The following is a 25,140-nucleotide window of genomic DNA, read 5'->3' as shown; positions in this document are numbered from 1 at the left end:
AAGCTCACTCTGCAGCCCCATCTCAGTGTGAGAGCAGCGGGTGGACCCAGGCTGAAAAGCCTCAGGCTGCCTCCTCATGACATCACATGGTTGCAGAATGACTTGCCTAACACTCGTCTGTGAGGCAAGACTTCCTAAACAGTGCGGTCACAGCTCTGTTAATACTGAGAGCGGATACAAAAGGTTTCAGTTTGTTGTGCTCGTCATTTGTAGAAGGTAAGAGCTTTCCTTCCGTTTCTGACTTATTTAAAGAAAAAAGGGACAAATGCAAACCTGTGCAACTTGTAGATACAAAAGCTGAGGAAAGAAAGAATTCGCCAAGAGTTTTGTATATGCTGCAGAGGAAGGCCCAGAAATTTACTTACGTTGTTTAAGTGTCTTTGTCTTTACAAAGTAGGTGGCAGTGCTGCTTAGTAGTATGTACTCACTTAGTTTGTAGCCAAGTTAAAATTTGCACTAATTAAACAGCCTTCAGGAAAAATCCAAATTCAAGACTTGACAATCCAACACCTGCCTCTGATATTTCACTTTCAGCAGTGTTTGCTGCAGATTTAGAATTCCTGACAGCATAAACTGCGCTCCAGCTCGGAGCAGTGCAAACAAGACAGCACCTCAAAACAAAGGCGCGAGGAAAACACATAGGGGGACACATTAATTCATCTGCTGCTTGCAGCAGTCTTGCAGGCATTGTGCCGTCATGTGTTCTGTATGGTGGAGTATTAAGATAATCCTTTACTGTGTATTTACATACCTTTGTCAGTGGCTTACTAGAAAAGGGAAGTGCAGTTTAGCTGTAGTGCTCTGCTATTTGTGTAACCACTTTAGTTTTCTTAAACTTGCCTTCACGTAATTTTTTTAATTGAGTACAGTTCTTTGTCTGTCTTACAGGAACCTGCAACCAGGTTTAAGTCTGTCTGTAAGCCACCAAGTTATCAGTGATCTCATCATCTGGTGCTACTTCCTGCCTCTGTTGTCATGGTGACTCTAGGAGGCCCAGAGGACTGAATATAGGGCTAATGAAGAAAACTTCAAAGTACATGCAACCTACCACCCAACAGTGTCCATAAAATAATAAATATATAACGATAAAAGAGACACAGCCAAGCATGGAGGAGGAGGAGGACGGGGTGAATGGCTTTGGACGGAGCCCAGAGAGGAGGGGCTCTGACTGGGGTTGCATTGCCCTGCTGGACAAGACCAAGGAGTTCTTCCAGACCTGTGATGTGGAGGGAAAAGGCTTCATCACTCGCACTGATATGAGGGTTAGAGATGGAGGCTGTGTGTGTTTCTGTGGACTTTACACACTTCTGTAAAGTCTGCAGGCATTTGACAATTTCACATTATTAAGGCAGATATATATAAGACATTTTAAATGGTAGTTAATGAATCAAGGATTAATCATTCAGTGTATATACTGTCAGAAAGTAAGCCTTAACAAATCCATCTATTAATATCATTACTGTAAACATTTTCCACCAGTTAGGTTAATAATTGTGCCAGCCCAATATGAATATTTATTTCCTTTGAAAAACAGGGAGGGGTCAGTTTTTCCTCGACACTCTTACTCTTTCAGCGGTTTTTAAAAATCCGTGGAGGACCTGTGAGTGCATTAAGCCGCTGCTAAGAAGAACAACAGTTCAAAAGGACACACTTTTACCTGTGGAACAATTTAGTGTCCTGCGGGGCTTTAATAACAGTGAGCACCGAGCAGGGAACACTCAGTGTCACTTTTTCAGTTCATATTACCGTTGCTAAAGAACTCGGAGCACTCAAACAGCCTGAGAAGTGTCGGAGCAGCACGGCTGATGGAAATGTTTATGAATATAATGCCACTCTCTCAGCGCACAGGCTGCAGTGAAGAGCACAGGCAGGAACAATGCATGCAAGCCTCTTTTTAAAGGTCTGACCATTAGTGAGCTGTGCTCCCAGCTAATTAGGGCAGCTCTTGTGGGTTTGTGTTGAGGGTTTTTTTAATAAAACACTCTTACATTAAAAAAAAAAAAAAAAAGTTAAAAATAAAAACCTCAGTGCAACTGTTAGGTCAGTGTAAGCTTCGTCTGAGCTGTGTCACTACAGAGGAAAATGTACTGTAGCAGATTCAAGGTGCGAACTTATCACGAGACATTTATTTATTGTGTCTTAAAAGTAACTTGCAGTGGTTTTACAGTGAGTGTGTTTCATTTTGAAGTGGAGTTCAGCTCACCACAGTGGTATTTTAAAGTCCTTTTTGTTTATGTGTTTCTCCTGGCAGAGGCTCCACAGAGAGCTGCCTCTGTCCGCAGAGGAGCTGGAAGACGTGTTTGACTCTCTGGATACAGACCACACGGGTTACCTCACACTGGAGGCATTCACCTCTGGATTCAGTAGGTTTTCTGCCATCAGAGGCTCTTTGCTTGGATCACACATATCACACTTGTTACTCCAAATAGATTTCTCTATGTCGAACCTGAAATAGAAGACATTACTATAGCATCAAGTTGAGTTCAAGTTGATTTTGAATACTTAAAGGTATCTTGTAGTTCTGCAAACACAAAAAAACAGAGCGGCTTTAAGTGCAAAATAGAATAATAAGGAATAGTTTGTAAAAATGCAGGCAGGGCTGATTTGTGACGAAAGTAAAAGGGGAAGTTTACTAAAGCAAAGACAGGAAGTAGAGCTGGAGTGTTAAGGTGTTCATCAGAAGTGACCAGATGTAGGCAGGATTAGAAACGACTACATCAGAGGGACAGCTCAGGTAGAGCGGTTTGGAGAGGCAAGGATAGGGTGGTAGGAGACTAGAGAAAGGATGAGAAGATAGAGCTGCCAGACAATAATGAAAAGTAGAAGACCACAGAGAAGATTTGTGGATTTAGTGATGTAGCGATCATTTGCCTAATGGGAGGCAGATAATGGGAGCAGCTAAGAGAAAAAGATGTGGGAAGTCATGAAAAGCTTTTGAATTTATCTTTCAAGTTTAAAAGCTGTGGGTGTGTTTCAGGTCAGTTCTTGCATGGTCGAAGGATCTCTGTGACTGATGACCAAAATCAGGCCCCTGGCCCAGTCTTCAGGGCTAAGGAAGCCCTTTATCAGAGCCAATGGGAAGCCAAGCTGTCAGGAGTTGAGGATGAGGAGGAGAGGCACTTCTGCATGCTGCTGGAAAGCCTGGGAGCCAGTAATGTATTTGAAGAGTGAGTTTAATCACAACAAAACCTTATGTGCATTATTGTTTTTTGTCATGATCCATTCTTGACAAACCTGTGAGCTAAGTTGAGTTTTGTCTCTCCCTCTTTATCCCCTTCTCCTCTCTTTCTCCAGTCCAGACGAGGTGCGCAGCCTTTGGATCCAGCTCAGACGTGATGAGCCTCACCTCTTGTCCAATTTTGAGGAATTTCTGGCCAGGGTCACCCACCAAATCAAGGAAGCTCATCAGGAAAAGAAGGAGATGGAGAGCGCCCTCCAGAGGTAGTTGGGCAGAAAACACATACACAAAGGGCAAGGGAAAAGGGGCTTTTCATGGTGTTCTACCCATTCACAAGGTTTTTAGTGACTATGAGTGTGGACGAAATATTGGACATGAGGCTCAATATAGGGAAGGAATGAGAAAGAAATACAGCATTGTGCAACAGTCTCGAGCCACCCCTAATTTCTTTATATAAAAACACGTTGGCTGTTTCCTGTTTGGATTGCTCATATGAATGTGTGTGTGTGTTTACAGTGTGCTTGGGATCACTGTCATATTGAGAAATTTAGCTCTTGCCAACCAGATACTATCCATATGATGTTGATGGTGGATCAAATTCTGTACTTTTCTGAGTCCATAATTCAGTCAGACTCTCACTTCTCTTTGTACCTCTGTCTGACTTCCTCAGAAGAGGATTTGAACCAGAAATTTCAAATCTGGATTCATCACTTCATAAGACATACATCAGCCTTTCCTCCCTGTTTCCTTTCCTTAAGAATGTCTTCTTGACAGCCACTCTTCCACTGCGATCATTTCTGACAAGGCTTCTGTGAAGAGTACATGGCTCAAACGAAGGGCCAGATGCATCTTTCAGACGTTGTGCGATGTCTTTATTGAATTTTTTCCCCTGTGTCTTAAGGACATGACTTTAAGATACTATTCATCTTCTTTTGTCCTCCACTTGTCCTCATATTTTAACGACACTGCATACCATCTCAAGAGGTGCCAGGTTTTTGGCAAGACTATAAGTAAGGAAATGCATATGCTATATATATATATGTTTTATTTATTTACTTTGTTTTAACCAACACTTTACGGACCAAAAACCACAGTAAAGCCAATATGCTTCTTATGCATTAGCCCCTAAATAATCAGTGGCATAAGGGTGGGATTGTGTTTACATTGTGGACGCCAGCCAGAGCCTGGTGCATGGGATTTACCTGTAATTCTCTATAGAACAACGTCTTTATCCATTGTCAAATGACCACTAATCTAGATCCACACTCTGACTGCCTTCTAGTGGTGTGCAAACACATTAATGATATGATTGAGTGAACACAGAGCAAAGGGGTTGTTTTTTTTTGTACTGTATATTAATGTATTTACTCCCCTGATATGCAGAATGACATACTTGATGATTATAGTCTTTTGTCTTTGTAAATGCAACATGAGCATCAGTGGGATGTAGGCTTACTCATGGTACTGCGTGGCACCATGTTACAGCTTGTTATTCTTCTAAACTTAACTAATTGGCTGCTGGGGTCTTAACGATCATTACAGGGATTGTACTTACCAGTAGTCTGAAAATGTGTTTGCATGTCAAGTGCTCACAGTGTAGACAGCAATGTTGTTCTGTTTTTAGATATTACATGTACCACCTTGTGTCTTTCATCGATAAATCGTTTACCTTAACGTGTCATTTCAGGAAGGCAGCAACACATGACAGTGAGATCCGGTATTTATATGAAGAGATGGAGGCACAGATCAAAAATGAGAAAGAACGGCTGCTGCTAAAGGTAAAAGAGCTCAGACATGAAGAAAATCTGACAATGAAGCATCTCCTTGGCAACCGAAGAAGTAAAAAAGATTCAGAAATACAAAGCAAGATGTTTAAAGACATGTATGCTGGACTGCACTGTACAGAAGTGCACTCTATGACACAAGATGACCAACTTCAAATTTAAATAACTTTCTGTGTGCTCATTTTAATTCTGAATTCAACACAGCTGGGATAGGCTCCAGCACCTCCGCGACCCTGAAAAGGATAAGCGGAAGCAAATGGATGGAACACAAGGAAAAAGGAAAAAAAAGCAGTTCCTTATGGAAGCTGATAGTCTTCCACACTCAACCACTAGACAGTTATTTCAGTAAAGTGGAAGACCACTTTCTGCATTATCATAAATCCTGGGTCTTTCAAAGAGAGAGAACAAGCAGTAGTAATGATGTAAGCGTAGTTTTGCTTAAGGATTATATCATATTGACAGCAGTGTTTTTACCTTTCGAGTTAATTTTGTGCACTTTCTTTTAACCGCAAGTTGAACCTTTTCTTCTTCTGGTCCTGCAGGACTCTGAGCGGCTTCAGTTGCGCAGCCAGGACCTGGAGCACCAGCTTCTTACGAAGGAGAGAGATTTGGAGCAGCTTTTCCAGAAGCAGAAACGGGTAAGTTAATATGGACGAAGCATCCCAAAGAAATTCTGCGGTCATGTTTAATAAGAAACATCCACCATTGTAACAGCATGACAAAAAAAAAAAATTAAGCTCTCTGTAAAAACATTTGTTATGTGTAACTATTGAATAGTGGGCATGTGGCATTACATCTGTCGTGTAGAGAGGATTTACACCAAACCTCACTGTTTTGTTCCCTGTGCAGATATCCCCTAAGTACACTTACCCATCATTAGTGTATTATAACTCCTGTGAATATCTCCCTGTTTAGTTAGAGCACCAGTGCTCTGAGCTGAGCAGTGAGAAGCAGGAGAGCAACGTAGAGAACGTCAAACTGAAAATGACCAACAATGAGTTGTCCAGAGCGCTGGAGAGCACCAGCCAGGAGCTGGTGCTGGCCCAGGAACAGCTGGCTATGCTGCAGGAACAGGCCTCCCGGCTACAACGGGAGAAAGAAATGTGCGTATAAGCATTGTTTGTATTAACTGTGTTTCCCTGCAGTGTGCAAACAGATGCCATAGAGTAGCTATTTAAAAGCAAGTTTCTTCTGTCTTGTTTCAGGGAAATGTACCGAGTAACTGAAGGACTGCAGAGGGAAAAGCAAAGTCTAATGAAGCAGCTTGACCTCCTCAGGTATAATGAGAACACCCAGCACTTTTCAAACTTGGGTAATAGTCCATGAGTTTTTGATGAGCCTGTATGCACACTTTTGAGCCTGTGTGGACTGGAGACAATCCAAAAGTTGTACAATCATTCATGCCAATGTTGAGTGGATATAAGTTTCTGACCACAACTTTTGTTTTACTCATTTTGGCTCCTGGTTTAGTCCTAACTGGCCAAACCCTATGAATCAAACTCCAAGGTTCAAGGATTTGCAAAGCACAAAACACTCTTTAACATCCCTTCTTTAACTTCCCAGAGAGATGAACAAGCATTTAAAGGATGAGCGAGACTTGTGCTGTGGTGTAGTAAGTAAATAGTATTTTATGTAACTGCATTAACTCGATTACAGCACTAGAATAGCTGAGTAATGCACCTTCTTTTTGTAAACAAGCCTCGAACCTCACTCAGAAAGAAGCAGAAGCAGAGAGCGGGCCTCGGCAATATATTTGATGACAGCAGTCAGCCGGCAAAAAGGTGATTCATTCATCATTCAAGTACTCTTTTTAACAGAATTCATCCCTGTCAGATTGCTTCCTATGCAACAAATGACAAATGTGATGTAAAAATCATGCATCAAAGGAGGAAAAACAGAGGATGTCTGATTCCTTATACTCACAAAAAATAGCCAAATTATCAAGTAGCAATATTAGAAAACTCAAGTGAATTGATCCAGTAAATCCTCTGTTTCTCCTCTGTCCCCAAAGAGCCTCACTGTTGGTGGATGGGTCCTACCTATCTCTGGAGGCCTTGCCTATAGAGCACCTTCAAATCGTTTTTGTTGCTTCCTCCTCCTGTAGTGAAGATGACACCACCACTGCCACCCCTGCTCCCTCCACCACAGCTGCTAGCAGCCCTGTGTGCCAACAAAGGCCTTCAGCGAATAGGAACTCTGGCTTAGCCAACGGTCACATCAGCCCCGTTCTGCCTAAAGTGCACGACGTGAAGACAAAGGCCAAAAGGCTGTCCACCAAAATGGCCACCAGCAAGAGGGTGTTAGGGAGAAGCAGAGACAAATCAAAGAAAGTCGAAATTGATAAGAAGGTGGCAGAAGAGGAGGAGGTGTTAGATGCCCCGCCGGACGGGTGGCCCCTCCGCAGAGTCATCTCCATAGAAGAGGACCACCTGCCCCACCTGCTCCAAGGAGGACCTCAGCCCTTACTGCACCAGCTCAGCGAGGAGGAAGACAAGAGGGATGAGGAGGAAGAAGACGACAGAAGGAGCGACCTCAGTGCTTCCCCACGTTACATCTCAGTGTCAAAAGAAGCTCCTCCTGCAAGGAAATCCTACTTTACTCAATCGAAGAAGACCCCACCTGTATCTCCAAGAGGACAGCCTGTGGGAAAGGAAACCTCACAGGTGTGTTTACGGCTCCCCACTTTTATATATGCTTTTAGATAAGTTACTGGAGAGGTAATGAAACTGTCTTTCTAATTGCTCGCCTACAGAAGGCGAAAGAACTGTTTGCCCCAGACCGCCTGTTTAAAGTGGTCCTGGTTGGAAATTCCAGCGTTGGGAAAACATCCCTGCTGCGCTCCTTCTGTGAGGGCCGTTTCCACCCTTCCACAACTGCTACTGTGGGTGAGAAGAAAGGCAGTCATATTTTATTGATGTTTCAGGGCCCGTTTTAAACAGATCTGAAGGGCATGTGTGCGAGTGTGGCTGTGGATGCCTTTCCTGAATACTGGGGGGCGATTTAGCATCACATGAAAGGGCTTGTGAAGTCACACTGCCTGTCTAAGAGCCCTGGCACTGATTGTACTACAGATTATGTCACTTTGGATGAATTTTCTTTATCCTCGCTTTCATCTTTTCCAATCCTCCTTTTATGCCTTGTTGTCACCACCTTTCTCACCCCTTTTTCTGCTGGAATGAAGCACAGGCACTTTGATCCCCCTACTGGCCATTTATATCATTGCTTCTTCGTAGTGAAAACGAGAAGTAAAATCAAACCTAAATTAAATGTGAGAAGTGTGTCCTTATATTATGTTCGATTATGTATTATATGTTATTATATGTTGTTGTTGTTTTTTAAATCAGGTATTGACTACAGTGTGAAGACATTAACATTGGACAATATGCAGGTAGCCATGCAGCTTTGGGACACTGCAGGCCAAGAGAGGTGAGTGACCACTTCCTTCAGCATATTTCAGTTAACTGGTTGGATATAAACCACTAATATCTTGCAACTTTAAGCTTACCAATAAAATGCTAATCAAGAATATCGTATCCAAAGTCTGAATATATAGTCAGTTTATTGCAACCTTCCTCCAATCTTAGGTTTAATCTGAGAGAAATTGTGAGCTTTTTTTAAACAAATTATGACTTTACATTCTCAAAACAAAATTTCCACACTTGCAAATTTCCTTTAATTATGCTTTTACTCTGCCACTGTATTACTTTATTTTATGTAAAAAAAATTTTTATAGAATTGATCTAATATGCCCTCTTAATAAACACAATTCCTCTTGCAATACTTTATTTTACATGAATGGAAGTGTATACAGTATATACAGTTTGGTTAATACGTTTCGGAAGACTGAAAATTAGAGATACTGTATAAAAATGTTTTTATTTCACTTAATGCATTACTTTTGTCAAAACCTTTGAATTAAATCCAATACTATGGACTTCTTGAGTGTTTCAAATCCTCCGTAGAAGTGAACAGAAACAAAATTACAAAAAAAATGTGTCGTATTTCCAACACTTCTTCTTCTTTTCTTGAATAGTCACTATAAAACAATAACCATGTAGTATTATTGTATCAGTATTGAGGTGGATGCACATAATGTATTCTTATACTCACATTTGAAAAATGGGCCACTGTGCTGACATTCAAATCCTGCTACTGACACAGGTACCGCAGCATAACCAAGCAGTTCTTTCGCAAGGCAGATGGTGTGGTGGTGATGTATGATGTTACAGTGGAGGAGAGCTTCAAGGCTGTGTGGCCCTGGCTCACCAATGTTCAGGTTGGACCTTTGACCCATTCAGTCCTGTGCAAGTCTTGTTTTGCTGCATGCATGGTTCAGTTCGTCCAATTTTGGAATTCACATTCTTAAAAGCTGGGGTTATTGCTCATAACGTTTATGCAGTTCACATCTTTGGCAAATCCTGAAATGGGAAGCTCTGGAACACTGTTCTTTATTTTCTTAGGAAGCAGCAGGAGAAGGGATCCCTATTCTCTTGCTAGGTAACAAAATGGACATGGACGAAGACAGGGAGGTGTCATTTAAAGAAGCTGAGCAACTTGCTTATGTAAATCTAATGCATTTTTGTGCAAGTATTGTCTGTTCTAGGACAACAGTGGGTCTGAATTTGTGTGCACACCCTTTTCAGGAAAACAAGGTGATGTTCTTTGAGGTCAGTGCCTACACGGGAAAGAATGTGACAGAGTCCCTGACTCACCTGGCCAGGTAAGATCAAAACAATCTGATACACAGTGCACTGGGGCTGCATTGTGATTCGCAGCAGATGTCAAGCCTTTTTTCCCCCTCTTTGTTTACTCAGAGTGTTAATGGAGCAGGAGGACAGGGTGAGAGATACAACAGTCATACTCAGCACTCAGCCTGTGAAGAAGAAAGCCTGCTGCAAGTGAAGACTCAAGCTAACACAAAGAAAACCTAAAACCATAGGAAAAAAAAATTTGTACTGCTATACTCAGTTTATTGAGAGGCAGATCTTTTTTTTTTCTGTGGAGATTAAAATGTTTGAAGACAAAACTGAAAAGAGTAATGGACTTTAAAACCAGGAAGGCAGTAAATGCTTACATCAATATGCGGTAGAAGTCCGTATAGTCTGTGTGAACAAACTGCTGTCAAACTTTAATGAAAGGAGCTCCTCTACAGTAAAACAAAAAGTTGTGCCATTACCTGTAAATGCCAAATCAAAATTGTCTCTTTGTAGTATTTAGAATATTCCTTATTGCAATTAAATAAAATCCTTTTACCTAAGAGGAAAATCAGAAGTATACTGTAGCCTTTTCATAACAGAATCTTTGCTTCAAGTTTGAAATGAAAGCGGGATAAATTATTTGATTCTTTGACATTTTATTCATCACCACATTCTTTTTTTTTTTCATATTCTTTGATCATCCGATCTCTAAACAAAGTGGTACATGGCATAATTGCATCATGTTTGTTACTGTTCTGAGGCATTCTTCTCTTTTTTCTGGCACCAAAGTTCTCAGTAATTAAAGAAATAAATTCCATTTCACATCTTTCTGAAATTAAAAAATGAAAAAGGATTCACATGCAGATACTTGCTAAAATAAAGCAATGAATTACTGTACTCTCTATACAATTATACAATATGTAATAAATGTTACTAAAGGTAAAACAGTTAATGACTGTGCTATAATCCTCTTAACATCACACAAGTTAATCGTTTTCCATTCATTGTAATAATAATAATAATAATAATAATAATAATAATAATAAATAAATAAATGATTTTCATTTCATACATCAATCAAAATAATTCTCAGAAACAGACCAAAAAATCAAGTAGGATGATACATTCAATGAGGTGCCCGAGTCAATCAAGTTGGTACACATGATGGCACTATTGCTGATAGATACGTGCCTATTGTGATGACATCACCTAGATGCTGGCTTGATGGCATCCAATCAGATGCGCCCAGATGCCCTCCCTGGCAAACTGGAATGCTTGTTGGAGAGCCTGTGCCCTCCCCCTCGCTGACCAGAGGGGCTGAGGCTAGGTCTGCGGCACGGCTTGGTCTGTTGTTCTTAACGCATTTTGTAGTCGTGGGAAATGGCGGCCTCGCATAGCTGTCCTTTAAAATCTAGCTCAAGGGTGAACTCCAGGTCACGCTGCAACAAACATTACCAAAAGTGAATTGAAGTAATCAGTTACAAAGAATTACACACAACCAAAAAGGCGAAGGACAAGCAGCACTGTAAGAAATATTTCCTTAATTAAAAAGAAAAGAGATTCTCTATTAATTAACAGCATGCACACAGCAAATAAACAGGACATTTTCTATTATTAACAATAACTACAGGGAACATAGGACATACCATTATTTGAATATTTTCTGTTATTTAATGGTGTGTGGTCAGGATACAGAAGAAGCAGCTACTTTTCAGCAGCTCCTTTGCCACAAGGGGTCACCGTAGTGGGTAGCTCTTCCTGACGCAGCCCCAAAGGGGATTTTGTGGCTCAGGCTGGAATTAAACCAGCTACTTTTTGCTTGCTAAGCAAATATGCGCTATTAGAGGCAGTCTACAGTAAAACAGGATGTTAAAAATATGGCATTTTTTACTAATTGAAGGTTTATCTATAGTAAAAAGAGGACTTTTCCCACTATTTGTATCCATATCTTTATTATATTTCTAAGTATGTTGCTGCTGTTGTAATTTAGGTAAATTCCCTTTTTAAGTCTAGAGAATTGTCTTGAAAATTTTTAGTCTTACCACATTCTTCTCGTTGGGCCTGACAGCAAGACTGCCAAAGATCTCCTCTCCCTTCTTGACAGTTAGGTAGTCCTCTAAATAAAACACAGTCTGTTTCCAGTGTGTGCTTGGGGCATCTGGAGCTAAAGATAGGATGTGATGGAGGGCAAGGGAAAAGGCAGGGAAGTGAAAATGAAAGATGGTGGAGATGATAAAGAGAGAGGAGGAGAGAATTTGAAATTAGGTTAAAGAGGAATGGTGGTGAGGAAAGAGGAAAGAGGAGTAAAGAGGAGTAGGGGAAATAAAAAGATTTACAGAATAGTCTTGACAGGCACTAGACTGCATTCGGCATGTTAGCATAGAAGAAGTATAACAGCAAAGTGCCTGAAATTCTCTCATCCAATGGGAAAAATACAGAGGCAGATAGAAGAGATCTCCTTCGGTGATGCTCAGCCTCAGGGCCAACAGACAGCCAAAAAATAGAACCTCCTCTACGTGATATTATGTAAGCACCGGATGCGTGAATGTATTAACATAAGCTTGCATAACATATTTTACTATAATAGGTGTCCTCAACAGCATGATGACGCGCTCGGTGATTCTGCTGGTTCAAACACTGGTCACGTAACACCAGCAGAGTGTAACCAAGAGCTAAGGTGCAGAAATGGAGCGCCATCCATTTAATATCCACTGATTCACTGCTCAAACTACTCAAGTGGCTGCGGGGCGAGCCAGGATGTGAATCTGCTTAACGGTGCAAGCAAATCTTCATGTATCCTTGGCTACAGTTTTATACATTTTATAAACTTTTGTGGTGTAAAATAACTGAATAATCTAGGAGAAATAATATTTATATCAGGTTTTGAAATCTGTGAATCGCTGAACACCTCAGTTCAGTTCTGAAACACACTTGCTGTGACAAATAAAACTGATCACAAGTGAAAAAGAAATGTCACTCATTGGTGTTTCAGTTAAATAACAAGTGGATTTGGAGAATATGTGTTTTAAGGCATAAGTTTCAGAAAAGATTGTGAGTGTAGACATTTAAAGTTCCTTAGAATTGTTTTATCATTGAAAGTGAACTACAGGAGTTGTCCACTCTTTTCATAAACCTTTCTGTTGCATCGCATTGGGTACATTGCAATAGAGTCCTGATAGACAATCCTGGGAAGTAATTGTCCTTGTCTGCTATGCAGCATAACACAACCTCACTATATAAGCACCACATGGAGAAAGTAATATCAAAAATGTATAGTACAGTACTGTGGAAATGGCTTGAATCACCCCTCAATTCTGTATATTTTCCTTCAATGATGGGAAATGGGTGCAGCAGTTTGTTGAAACGAGTTTTATTCAGGAATAGTTCTCCAGGCTTCTTGAAGGACATTCAGAATTCTTCCATGGATGTTGGCTGTCTTTTGATCTTTTCCTTGTTGGGATGATCCAGAGATTCAGGCTCTGGCCAACCCCTGATTGATAGTTCGATTCATGACTGATAGTTCCATGTGTGTTTTTCTGTGTTTGGGATCATTGTCATGCTGATAAATCAAACTGTTACCAATCTCTTTCCACATTATATTGCACGGTGGCACAAACCTAACTGCACTTTTCTGTGTTTGTTATTGAATCGATTTTGACAAGATCCCCAACACACCTCCACAACAAATTCATCTCCAAACCATGAGAGAGCCTCCCCTGTGTTTTACAGGGCTTCTTTGCAGGCACCCTTCCTTTCTCATGAGACTTTACTGAGCCGTAGATGGATCAGCCAAAGTACCAGATGCATCTTTTCTGGAGTTTTTTCTATTTTTTAAAAGACATGCATTTCAGACACTGTTCATCTGCTGTAGATAATTTTGTCATTTCTTTTGTCCTCCACCCGTTCAGTGTCCTCAATATTGTTAATTAGACTACCCAGCATGCTCAGAAATGTCAAGGTTTTTAACAATAGATCTTAGGAATCACCTTGTTGGTCCAGAAATAGCATTTTAGGGCTGTTAAACTGTGGTGTCTTTGGAATTTTTGATAGATTCAGCTAAAGAATTGGAACAAATTATGTATTTTTGTAATGAATTGCTAGTCGCAGAGTTCCAAAAGATAAAATTACAATTCGTTTTTTTCTACGTTATCTGTTATGTGTGGAAATAAAACTGATTCATCCCTTGAACTAGGTGCCTTTTTTTAACGCTTGAATGATTCATAGGTCAGTGTTAAGTGGCTTACCAAATAAGAAATATTCCTCTTCCTTAAAATAAGTGAAAAAGCAGCCAATATCTAATGAAAAACCCTGGAAGATTATCAGAAAGCTGGGAGAACGACCAGTTAGACCAGTTTAACATTTTGAAGTCTGGTTACCAGGGTTGATCAAGACTTTTACACACACTGTACCAAAATATGTGACACAATTTTTTTTTCTATTTGATTGACCCAGAGGTTTAAATCTCAACTCTTTAAAATAAAAAAGGCTCCTGTTTAGCCTCACCAGTGGAGAAACCAGTCTTCTTGTGACATTTGGTGAATTCAATGGTGAAATAGGTGACCAGAGCATGGACGTAATCATTGCGCTGAATCTGCAGACAGAAGGCTGAGGTGAAGGACAGGTCCTCTGGCTTCACAGTGTAGATGTCCACTTCCTGAAAATAAAATTGCCAGTAGCTGATGTTATATATGTCAGGGCAAATGAGCTTGAAATCCATAACCATGCTATTTCAGAATAGAGCCACTGTACAATCACAGGCTTGCAACTTGCCACCACCATTTGCGATCTCTCACATACACATGCGGCACATGTATGTCAATGCTTCTTGATTATTCACCATGATTACTGTGCATGTGCAAGAATATGTGTGTGTGTGAAAGCCCACAGGTTGAATCACGGCTGGCAAATGAAGCCTGCTCGCACTACACATGCTGTGTGGGTGTCCTCCCTCATGTCTACAAGGGAGGGAGGTTTTGTGCGTGTGAGTATATGTGTGTGTTTTATATCAAACTGCCTTACTGAGGTAGCCACAGATCTAAGTACTTTGTCACCTGCTAGGCATCATACTGGGTTCAAAATAGAGGAGCAGGTGCATCTCTGCTTTGCATGTAGATGATGCTGTATTTAGGAGGATGGAGGGGGATTTTTATTTTAAATTGCAACCTGTTCATCTTGCCCAGCCTATTGGGCTTTGGAGCACTCGGCCATGTGGCGTCACCATGACAGATTGTGATTTAACACCTCTGTCCTTTCCAATGATACCAGGCCAGTATCGTATACAGCAAATTGTAGGAGGAGAGAAAAAAATTCCCGGGAGCGACTTTGTAATTTTAGCAGGCGAGGAATGACTGGCAGTTTGAATTAAGAAGCGGTGAAGTGGCTGGCAGGGGTGGGTTGGGGTGAAGATGCCCTGAATACATACATGTAAAAAAGATACCTGCAGTGAGAATAAAATTTCAGACAGGCATGTCAGTGGCTAAGCTCCTCCATCCTAACACATGAATCACCTTTTCTTAACACAAAAGCAAGACCATCGCTTATCACACTGATGGAGAGCCCATTTCATTCCCACTGGTGACTCAATGCCTGCTCTTGTGTGACATTTCACCATTGCACAGAGGGAGACACTGAGTGAGACCTCCCTATTCACTCAGACTACTGAGGCCTGACATTGTTTAAAATCAGAGAATGGGACACAAGATGAAAGGAACGGTGGAGTGATTAGAAAAGTGAAAGTGAGAAACGAGACTATAAAATGATGTGAGACAGAGATAATGAAAAAAGGGGCAATGAAGACATAAAATGCTCGGAATAGAAAGAAACATGATATATGGAGAGAAAAGGGACAGTGAAATAGAGAAAAGGTAAAGGTAGAGGGGACAAACAAAAAGGCTATCACCTCTGTGAATGCTCTCATCCTCTGTTCATTTGCGAGATGAAAGACAAGCTTCTGTTGTATCTTCAAGCATGAAAACAGAGCTGCAGCCTATTACAGCCAGCCAGAAATCTCTATTATGTACTAGAAAATAGACTCAATAGATGGGGAATGTTCACAGTGACAGAGGATCACAGCTGTCTGACTTTTTCTGGGAATTCATGTACCCAGGAGATAGAGAAAAACAAAAGTGTTTGGATATGTGCCACAAACAGGTATGAAATCATACTGTAGACAAAACGCGTTCACAAACTGGTACAAATGCAGACTAACCTTCAGAAGGCAGGCGTTCGTCACCACTTGCTTGGGATCTACCACATCTACCAGAGGCTCTTTGATGGCCACATTGCGAATGCAACTCATGTCGAACCCATATACGTTTTCCCACCCTGTACATACAAAAAGCAAACCAGATACCCATGTGAATGACCATGCACACAATATGTGTTTTCTGGATTTTTTTTTCTCCTTCAGTTTTCAGGCACAAGCAAAGCTCTGTTCTCCCTGTTCCTGCTAAGCTGTCAGCACAAAAAAGGTAGCAGAGAAAATAAAACAGAGCGCTTGACTCTGCCAGGAAGAACAGTCCCGCTGTCTTTCTGTCTATCCAGGCCGTATGTGGAGAAAGACAAGCCGTCCCGAAAATATACTCTGGCCTCCTCCTCTACCTCCTCCAGAATGTCTGGCATCCTTGTTTTATTATAATTTGGGCTGAAAACACACCAAAAAACACATTCACTCCCCCACTCACTCAGTCCCTTCACTCCACCTTGCTTTGTCAGGAGGCCAAACACTAAGTCTGTATCATGAGATGGTGAGTGTGCCACCAACGCAAAAAAAACTAAAAATAAGAGTGTGAGGGTTTGGGGTAAAGTGAGTTCTTTTGGGATTTATGTGAAAGAATGTACCTTTATGTATGTTTAGATGCAATAAAGCACAGGAGGCCACCTGTGCAGTGAAAGGGAACTCAGTAGGCGTTATTGACCCAGATTCAAAGCCGATGTACGTACAGGTTTGAATGGCACCTTTAATACTGGATCACAATGTTAAGCTCAGCCCTCCAGCTGTGTTAGCTATTTGAACACATGCCGTGAGTTTGGAGCAGAGAAAGCAGTTCAGGATAAAAAGTAACACGCTGGTTTAAATGCTTTTGAACCTCTTGCTGCACAACAGGTTTCAATGCTAGATTAAACTACTTCCACTTAAATTAAAAATTATTTGCATTCACCCAATTTTTAATCTTATGGTCTTTATGGCTATAACCCAATAAATACCCTGTACATTTTAGCCACTTTTGCAGAAGGTACTGCTTTTTACTGTGGCATGTTTTGGGTTTTTTCCCCCTTGCAGTCACTAATCAGCATTTAAGAAAAATCTATGGCTTGTCACTGTCACATAAAGTACTGTTTGGTTTTATAACCTACAGCTTCACTGTTTTGGTTCAGTCTTAGAAGTAGCTAGCTCTTTTCAGATGTTTTCAGTTTGGGACTGAAAACATCTGAGGCATTTGAGGCAAGCAGGCAAAGCTCAGTAGGTAGAGTGGTGGCCCCATGATCGGTAGGTTGGGGGTTCGAATCCACTGAACGACTACCCTGAGGTACCCCTGAGCAAAGTACCGTCCCTACACACTGCTCCCCGGGTGCCCAATGGCTGCCCACTGCTTCACTGAGTGAATGGGATAAATGCAGAGAGAAATTTCCCCACAGGGATCAATAAAGTATACATTATTATTATTACATTATAAACAAGTTGCTCTACTAGTGAGGAGAGTGGAACCCAGTATTTTAATTTAGCAACTGATGAAGTCTAAAGCTGGTCAAAGAAACTGACTTTCATTTGCAGTCATGTAAAAAAAAAAAAAAAAAGCTTCCACAGGACTATGCACTTTAGCAGCTTGTAAAACCACCTTTAACAGCAATTTCTACGTGACTTTATCAGTCTCTCACATTGTTGTAGAGGAATTCTGGCCCACTCTTATTTACAGTGTTGCTTCAGTTCTTTGAGGTTTGTGGGCATTTGTTTATCCACAACTCTTAAGGTCTCAACGCAGCATTTCAATCAGACTCAGGTTTGTGCTTTAACTGGGGCATTGCAACAGCAGTATTGTTTTGTTTTCCATTTTTAGCCATTCTGTTGTACCTTTGATGCTTTGCTTGGGATCATTGTCTTGCTGCATGACTCCTTATCAGACCATATATAAAGTAGACAGAAAGGCATGAAGTGGGAAAAGAAAGGGCCTCGGGTCTGACCCAAACCTAGGCTGCTACCTTTCACCCTCACAGAGGCTTTCTCCCAGCAAAGTAAACACTTGTTCAATCTTTTGTACTGCCACAAACATTAACATGCTAACTCACACCTGTAGAGTCTGAAATGTAACTTTTGGACTTTTTGTAATCTGGTTTTACTGACTACTTAAATCAGTTCGGAATACAAACCAAATTTAAACAAACATTCATATGCACTTTATCTACTACTCATCCACAGGAACCATCATGCTGTGACGCAACAGTGGGCACTAGTTAAACACAGCTGAGAGGAAGCCCGAAAGAATTTAAATGAAACTGCAACAAATGTATCGTAACTACTCACAATGTATCTTAAAGTCCTTGTACTGCCGGTCTTCAATGGCTACCACGTAGAGCGCTGCTCTGTCAGGGAACATCAGGCCTCCAGGTTTCTGAATACAAGAAGAAAACAAAAGTCAGGTATCCAGTGAACACACACACAAAGGCCATCAATCACTCATACTGTTCACACACCTGGCATGTAATAAAAGATCACATGTGCTGAGTTCAAAGCCTGCTGACAGCCATTGAGGTTAGCAACCTGATCATTCATGTATGACCTCAGCATCTGGCGAGCAGACACATGCAAGCGAGCGTACAGTAAATTCTCCACTTCAACGCTGTGTGCTGTGTCTATGTGTCAAATAGCCTTATTTGTCCAGCCAGCCACTCACAGACACACACGCACATAAAGCCCTGCTTAACTCCCCAAACCTCCCGCAGCACCATCTTACCAGCCACTTGTCCCTGGCAAAGATGACCGTGTTGAGCATGGATTCGTAGAAAAGGCAGTAGCCCATCCACTCTGAGATTATAATGTCCACCTTCTCCACGGGCAGCTCCACCTCCTCCACCTTGCCCTTGAAGATGGTAATGACTGCAGTGTGCATAGCCACAAAACAGCAGGCAGTAAATTACTTCACAGCTTCTTCATCAGGTTAGAGCAAATGACTTTATTCTCAAATGACAATGTTTGTATGCCTTGGGATTGCTGTAAATTAGTCCAACTTAATTATTGTTGTCATCTGGCGCCTGATTTTTTTTTTGGTGCATGCATTTTATTTGTCTCATTTCCCCATTCTGACATCTTTGACCTCCAGAGGAAGAAGACACCACCAATTTAAAGAGGTGTTACACGGCAGGGAGTTTTGTATTACCAATTGACCTATGATGTGCAGTATATATCATTAATTTCATTACTAAATATAAGGAAAAATAATTTTAAAAATGTATACATTTTCTCAGGGCAGGTGTTCATTCATTCAGTGAATTTAAGCCATCTGTGTTCCACAACATTAATGAATGCAGTGCACAGATGCTTTCCTTCTAAAGTAGCATAAAGGGGCAGTTACTGAATTTATGCCAAGGTTTTGTAAATTGAGCTAGTCACAAAATTTCATTTATCAAATATTCAGAAATTACAGGAAAATTCAGCAATTCAATACTCTGCCCCTAATAACACAATTGGAGGTTAAATTACCTTTTTCTAATGACTGATAGTCAGTTCTACATCTACTTTTGGAATATTTATAGTTATTAATGCATAAACGGAAGTCCTGACATTATAACTTTACCACTAGTCTATGTTCAGGGGATCAAAAGCCAAGTACCTGAAATGTAAATATAAAAGATTAAATTAAAACCAGCCTAATGTCAAATATGTAGGTTATGAAACCAAGCATCTGTTTCCCATCCTCCCTCTGTGAAGTTCAGGGTGGCATTTTACAATGGTAATAAGCCCCACTGAGGGGATTCTGATTGATGGCAAAGATTACTGTTATTTGACGAGCTGCCATTTAACCATCAGGACTGTGACTAATATTGTCAAGTGTGACGGTAATGATGGAAATATACAGATTTTACACGCTACTTCTCAACCAGATATGTTTGCATCGTTCTGTCTTCAGATAGGTGGATGTGGGATTATGGCAGTAATGAGAAACAATACTTCTTCTTACCATTGTGCAGGTGATTCGACTTGATAATCTTCTCTGAATATTCAGATATACTTGAGCATTCAATCTGCAGGATCACAGAAAAATAACATCCAGTTAAAAGGTCGAGACATGGAGTTATTGGTCTATCTTTAAATTAAAAACAAACAAACACTTTTTTGATCAATTTATCAACAATTAGAAAATATTTCATGGGTTTTAGTGTGAGTAAACACACACAAAAAATTAATCAAATCCATCTAAAAACACTAAGGGGCTTTTTGCATCTTCAAGTGCAAATAACAGTGTCTATGGATGCAGCTGCTGTTCTTCCAGATAAGTCATCTCAGATCTGGTGCCAAATGAAAACTCATGATTAAACCTTCCTATTCATGGGTATACTACAGCCTATAAATCATACATAACTGTGGGTTACAACACCAACCTGTCACTTACAGCTGCTCTCTAAGGGGAGCCAGGTGTCTCTTATTGCCTCTGTCTAACAGAGTTTGCCTGACAAGCTCTTAAGATACATTTTTAAAAAGCCAGGATACTTTTTTAAAATAAATGTATTTGATATGGAGGAGTCAGAAGTCAAATATGTGTAGACTGCAACTATTTCTCTCATAAAGATTTAAACAACAGCAGTGAATGTTTGATTGCAGTGAAGCATTTGTTTGTGGTCAGATAGTTCATCTATTTGTCTCACCCCGTACACATGTTTGGCACCGGCGTTGGCAGCAAACATTGAGAGGATTCCAGTGCCACTACCGACATCCAGGACTATTTTATCTTTGAACACGTGCTTGTTGTGGTACATGGCATTCCTGTAGGTCAGTGTCCGCACCTCATCTTTCAGCATCTCCTGCAGTGATAATAAGAGTAAGAGTCCATGTTACCTGATGATTTTTCCAGTACCGGCACGCATACAAAGGACCAAAAACTCAACTACCAAAGAGCAGTATGATTCATAAAAATCCTCAAAGGAATACATATTACACATTATGTTACATAATGGATCTACATTGTGGCAAGTGTGGGCAGTTTTGAGAATACATTGATTTTTTTTCCATGAGTAATGATATGGAAAAGGCAGTATTTAGGCCAAAAGCGTTAGTGACAGTGGCAGAGCTTCTTGAAATAGACAGGAGTACAACACAAAGCCTTTGGGGACTGCCTGATACCCTTCTCCCTGAGCCCATTCACATATCCCACTTTCCTTCTTTTTCACTTTGCACTGCTTTAATCAGGACACACTGGTTGACTGCAAGCAGACAAAAAGCTGACCTATATGCTAAATGCAGACACTGTTTAAGAGGTCTATATGTTCCTAAACTTTTCCACCATCTCTTTGTCACATACCAAGGTCATTAGTTGGGCTTTGGCCTTGGCACTTTACTTCAGATAGTTTTAAAAGACAAACAAACACTTTTTACTACTGGAGTGCTGAATATGGATTTTTACCATGCATATAATGTTTTTAGTGGTGCTTGGTAATAGAAAAGCCTTGTGTTTTGTCAGTTGTCAGCTACTGAAATCACTTTTAATACTTAAAGTTTGGTTCATGCTGGGAGTTTATTATTCGATAAATTTAATAATTTCAAAAATGTTGCAGATGCTTTTGTTTAAATCTCAAACTCCTTTTAAGGGCAGATTCTGAGAGTTCTGTTTTTATTTGTCTCCATTTTGTTGCTTTTAGTCGTTCGTTAGGCTTTCCCTTGGCATCTGTTACCTTAAGTGGATCTACTGAACTGAAGGTTTGATTTCTGTATGCACAAGGTTCACAGTTATTGAAAATACAGCATAAGAATATGCATCAAAATCAAAATAAAAGCCCAATTGTCCTTGTATATTATAGTGTTAAATCGGTTTAGGTTATTTTTTGACATATCCTACTAGTGTAAAGCCAGCCAAGCATGGTTGAAATTCCTTGGCAAAGATAGAAAGAGTCAAGGGGGTGCCTTTTTTTAAAAATTCTAATCATACCAAGCTGCTGTTTTTCCAGCCCTGTCTGCATACCTCATGGATGCCAAAGTGAGCATAAGAGTCAAAGTAGTAGTCCCGTGATGTCATTTCCTCGGGGCTGATGAACTTGGCAATCTTGCCTCGACCAGGACAGGTGGCCAGTGCTGCTACATGAGGCGTATGGGGAACGCAGGGCACATGGTGGGTAGTAGGCACTGGTTTAGGCAGTGGGGAGGGCTGAGCAGACTGAGAAATGGGGGACATTACAGGCTGCTGCCTCTGTTAAGGACATACAAGAAAAGAAAAAAAAAGGGAGAGTTTGTAGCATCATTTAGACATCACAGTCAAGTTAATGGTTTAAAACGAAATTATGGGAATACATAGGTTACAGGTTAATAACGGTCTTCTAGAGAGATCATTCAATTCAAACCAAGAATAAACTCTGAAATGTTTTTTAATTGTATTGTAAAGCCATTTCCATAACACATATGAGACAGCGGTGATACACTGTGCACTCATGGAGGAGCCGGCAAGAGATGCAGGTTCCGCTTCAGCACCAAGGACAGCGGACATTATCACGTTCAGCAGCCCATGTCCGTGCATCAGTAATGAACCACTTAATCAAAATGCAAATATTCCATATGCATCGTCTATTTTAACTGCATTTCCATGCGTCTTTTGAGTCTAGAGCTGTCCTGACATCTGCAGGACATGCACTTTACTTAGCTTACAAGCCATCAGTGCAAAATCTATTCTTAAACTCGTCTCCATAATTATCGCTGAAAAATACAGAGATATGCATAATATCTACACCAAATGTGTTGACACGATCGAAAAATACCAGACGGAGAGTTCACCGGTCCCGCTAAATGCGGTGCAGGACACCACAAGGTCCCTACCTCTGAGCTGTCCGCCTCCGCCATCTTCCGCCGTAGCAGCAAACAACGCGACGAATGCCTCAGTCCCATGAGAGCCGACGAGATTTAGGCTACAACTCTTTTAAGTGTTCGGGGGCTCTGAAATCCTAATAGAAACGTGGGGAAAATAACAGAGAGCCACAGAATATGACTGGAACACACGGAAAAGTGAGGGTCATTCTAAGAATGTATCACAATTTCTTACAAATTAGGCTAAACCCACTCCCGGTGGAAAGTTGTGAATATGAATTTGAGCGAGGTGAAACGTTCGGATATCCATACTATAAATGCGATACAGGTTGTTTTTAGTGGGAGGACTCAGGGAGGCAGAGCAGTCTATTGGCTGGAGAGATGGTGTTGCGAGTAGAAGGTTGTAGGTTTGATACCAGCACTAGTCGGTCCTTCCGTTAAAACCCTCGTGCGCCGCTTCAGCGTAACCCGCTCGCTCATTTTTACATCTCCGGTAAAAGCAGGCTATCAGAGAAGACGCGAAATGTGCCGCACCACCACCAAGAAAGACATTCAGTCGCGTATTACAAAAGCAGTTCCACAAAAATGCTTCTCATCAGCCACTTCATCTCTTGGAAACAGCTCTCATCACAGGGACTCCGACTCTTGTGTTAAAGCCCTTTTAGTTGTAACGCCGAAGGCTTTCTCCGCAGAGAAAGTTTAAAAAGGGGAGTTCAAACTGCTTAGTGTGCACCCGCCTGCCCGTTAAACTGGGACCCCGCTGACGACATGAAACGAGTGGTGACAAAAATACAACTGTCACCAAAAAGAATAGCTTAATCTCTGCCTTCTCAAAGCTAGATTCCTTCTCACACCAGACTTTCCCACAGTTAAAGGACCCAGGCAACCGGCAAGATTCTTAGTGGCTCGCTTATATAACACAGGTGTTTGAGTTGGAGAAGAAAAAAACAACAACTGCAATACAAACGTGGTATGCTAATTCTGACCATGAGGCTGTTTAATGTTGAGAGAGGTGTAGGCTACCTATAGGTCCCTTAATGATATCTGAATTGTAAATCGATTAAAGGTGTGCAGCTTCCGATTAGTAGCAGTAAATAGTTTTTAATTACTTGGCACAAAGCCTATCAGAATCATGTTATAGTTACATTGTTACTTGAAAGTTGATTCCGTTTATAATTTCATGGTAATTTGTGGAAAGCTAAAAATGATTTTGACGATATCTTTTTTCAGTGTTACAACCAAAACGTACAAAAAAAGCTATTTGACCCGATTCATGACTGAGTAGTCTACCACAGACAACGCATGGAAACAGTCATGTATTCGTTGCGATATGAAAATCAGTCAGAGCAGGTCCATTCAAACAATACACATATACATTAATTTCTGAGCACATTTTTTCATACGTTATTCGATCATTTCCGTTTTGGAATCTTTATTTTAAGTGTTAGAATATATCCATCCATCCGTTTTATGTTGTTGGGGGACAGCAGCCTCAGCAAACCATTCCCCTCCTCCTGGACTCACCGAGGCGTTCCTATAGGCCAGACAAGAGATGTAATCTAGCCTCCCGGTAGGACATCCCCGGTAAAGCTCGCACAGGAGGCACCCAGGGGCCCAGCTCACACACCATAGTTAAAATATTTAAATTTCAACTAAATTTGTAGTAATGATCGGATTTCCTCACTTATCTACACCACACTCCTTGTCCTTGATTTCTTATCATTTCTTATCGTTCCTCTGTCCCTTAATAGAAACCACATATATAGAAACTATCCTCCCTTTCAGTTGTCTTTTGCACTTCCATATCGGAAAGTAGTTACTGTAGGTTATTTTCTGCTTATGCGTTAATGTAATTAATTAACTTATTTATCCTTAAGTAAGGTAATGACTTAAGTTCTAATGCTTTTTGTCTCTTGAGTTAGCTGTCAATGTGGGATTTTTTCCCCCTTTTGTTCAGTTAAAGCTGCCTTTCATTCTTCAACACAGCTTAAACTCTAATAGGTAAGCTTTCTTGTAATTTCTTAGTTCTGCAGGCTTCTTGAAACACATCCGAGACTCTTCTTTGGATGCTGGCTGCCTTTTGTTTTGTTTTCTGTCAAGATGATCCCACACTGCTTCGATTATCTTGAGGTTCGAACCCTGGAGAGATCAATCCATGACTGATGCGTTGTTTCATCCAGGCATACTTTGACTACATTGGCAGTATGTTTGCGATCATTGTCGTACTGAAAAATGAAGTTGCTGCCAATCAGACACTACATGGTATTACATGGTCGATCAAAATCTGGTGGAACTTTTCTACATTCATAATTTGATTAATTTGGATAAGAGCTCCAACAACACTGGCTGAAATCCAGCCTCAAAGCACGGTAGAGTATCCACGCTGTGTTAAAGATGGCTATAGACATTCACTGTTGTATCTCTCTTCGGACCTCTTCCATGCATATTTCAAATTTGGATTCATTACTCCATAAGACA

The 25,140-nt window shown here is 40.8% G+C and overlaps 2 protein-coding genes across 4 annotated transcripts; one reads left to right on the top strand and one right to left on the bottom strand.

The window, feature by feature from the left end:
- The first annotated feature begins 101 nt into the window (after nucleotides 1-101).
- On the top strand, nucleotides 102-11,350 carry cracr2ab (calcium release activated channel regulator 2Ab). The gene is made up of 18 exons (XM_086269281.1): nucleotides 102-216; nucleotides 889-1,262; nucleotides 2,252-2,363; nucleotides 2,978-3,167; nucleotides 3,295-3,441; nucleotides 4,866-4,956; nucleotides 5,505-5,600; nucleotides 5,878-6,065; nucleotides 6,168-6,239; nucleotides 6,526-6,574; nucleotides 6,661-6,743; nucleotides 7,067-7,625; nucleotides 7,715-7,847; nucleotides 8,307-8,388; nucleotides 9,124-9,238; nucleotides 9,423-9,524; nucleotides 9,606-9,682; nucleotides 9,777-11,350. Exons 2-18 carry the CDS (start codon nucleotides 1,107-1,109, stop codon nucleotides 9,862-9,864), a joined length of 2,340 nt encoding a protein of 779 aa, XP_086125407.1. The 5' UTR covers nucleotides 102-216; nucleotides 889-1,106; the 3' UTR covers nucleotides 9,865-11,350.
- prmt8b (protein arginine methyltransferase 8b) lies at nucleotides 9,789-23,439 on the bottom strand. Of its 3 annotated transcripts, none has more exons than XM_086269283.1 (11): nucleotides 22,898-23,439; nucleotides 22,675-22,799; nucleotides 21,830-22,054; nucleotides 20,520-20,675; nucleotides 19,835-19,898; nucleotides 18,611-18,753; nucleotides 18,181-18,268; nucleotides 15,868-15,983; nucleotides 14,163-14,313; nucleotides 11,702-11,823; nucleotides 9,789-11,098 (listed from the first exon to the last, which is right to left on the bottom strand). In XM_086269283.1, exons 2-11 carry the CDS (start codon nucleotides 22,741-22,743, stop codon nucleotides 11,015-11,017), a joined length of 1,218 nt encoding a protein of 405 aa, XP_086125409.1. In that variant the 5' UTR covers nucleotides 22,744-22,799; nucleotides 22,898-23,439; the 3' UTR covers nucleotides 9,789-11,014. The 3 variants fall into 3 exon arrangements, with proteins under 3 accessions (XP_086125409.1, XP_086125410.1, XP_086125408.1); XM_086269284.1 differs by having other exon boundaries at nucleotides 23,079-23,439; XM_086269282.1 differs by having other exon boundaries at nucleotides 22,675-23,439.
- Between the last annotated feature and the right edge of the window lie 1,701 nt (nucleotides 23,440-25,140).

The sequence above is a fragment of the Aulonocara sp. 'chitande type north' Nkhata Bay genome, linkage group LG17 (genome assembly GCF_057382095.1).
Source record: "Aulonocara sp. 'chitande type north' Nkhata Bay isolate Kocher_YH1m ecotype deep benthic linkage group LG17, A_spYH_male_GT1.1, whole genome shotgun sequence".
Lineage (NCBI taxonomy): Eukaryota > Metazoa > Chordata > Actinopteri > Cichliformes > Cichlidae > Aulonocara > Aulonocara sp. 'chitande type north' Nkhata Bay.
This window is presented reverse-complemented; position numbering and strand designations above follow the sequence as displayed.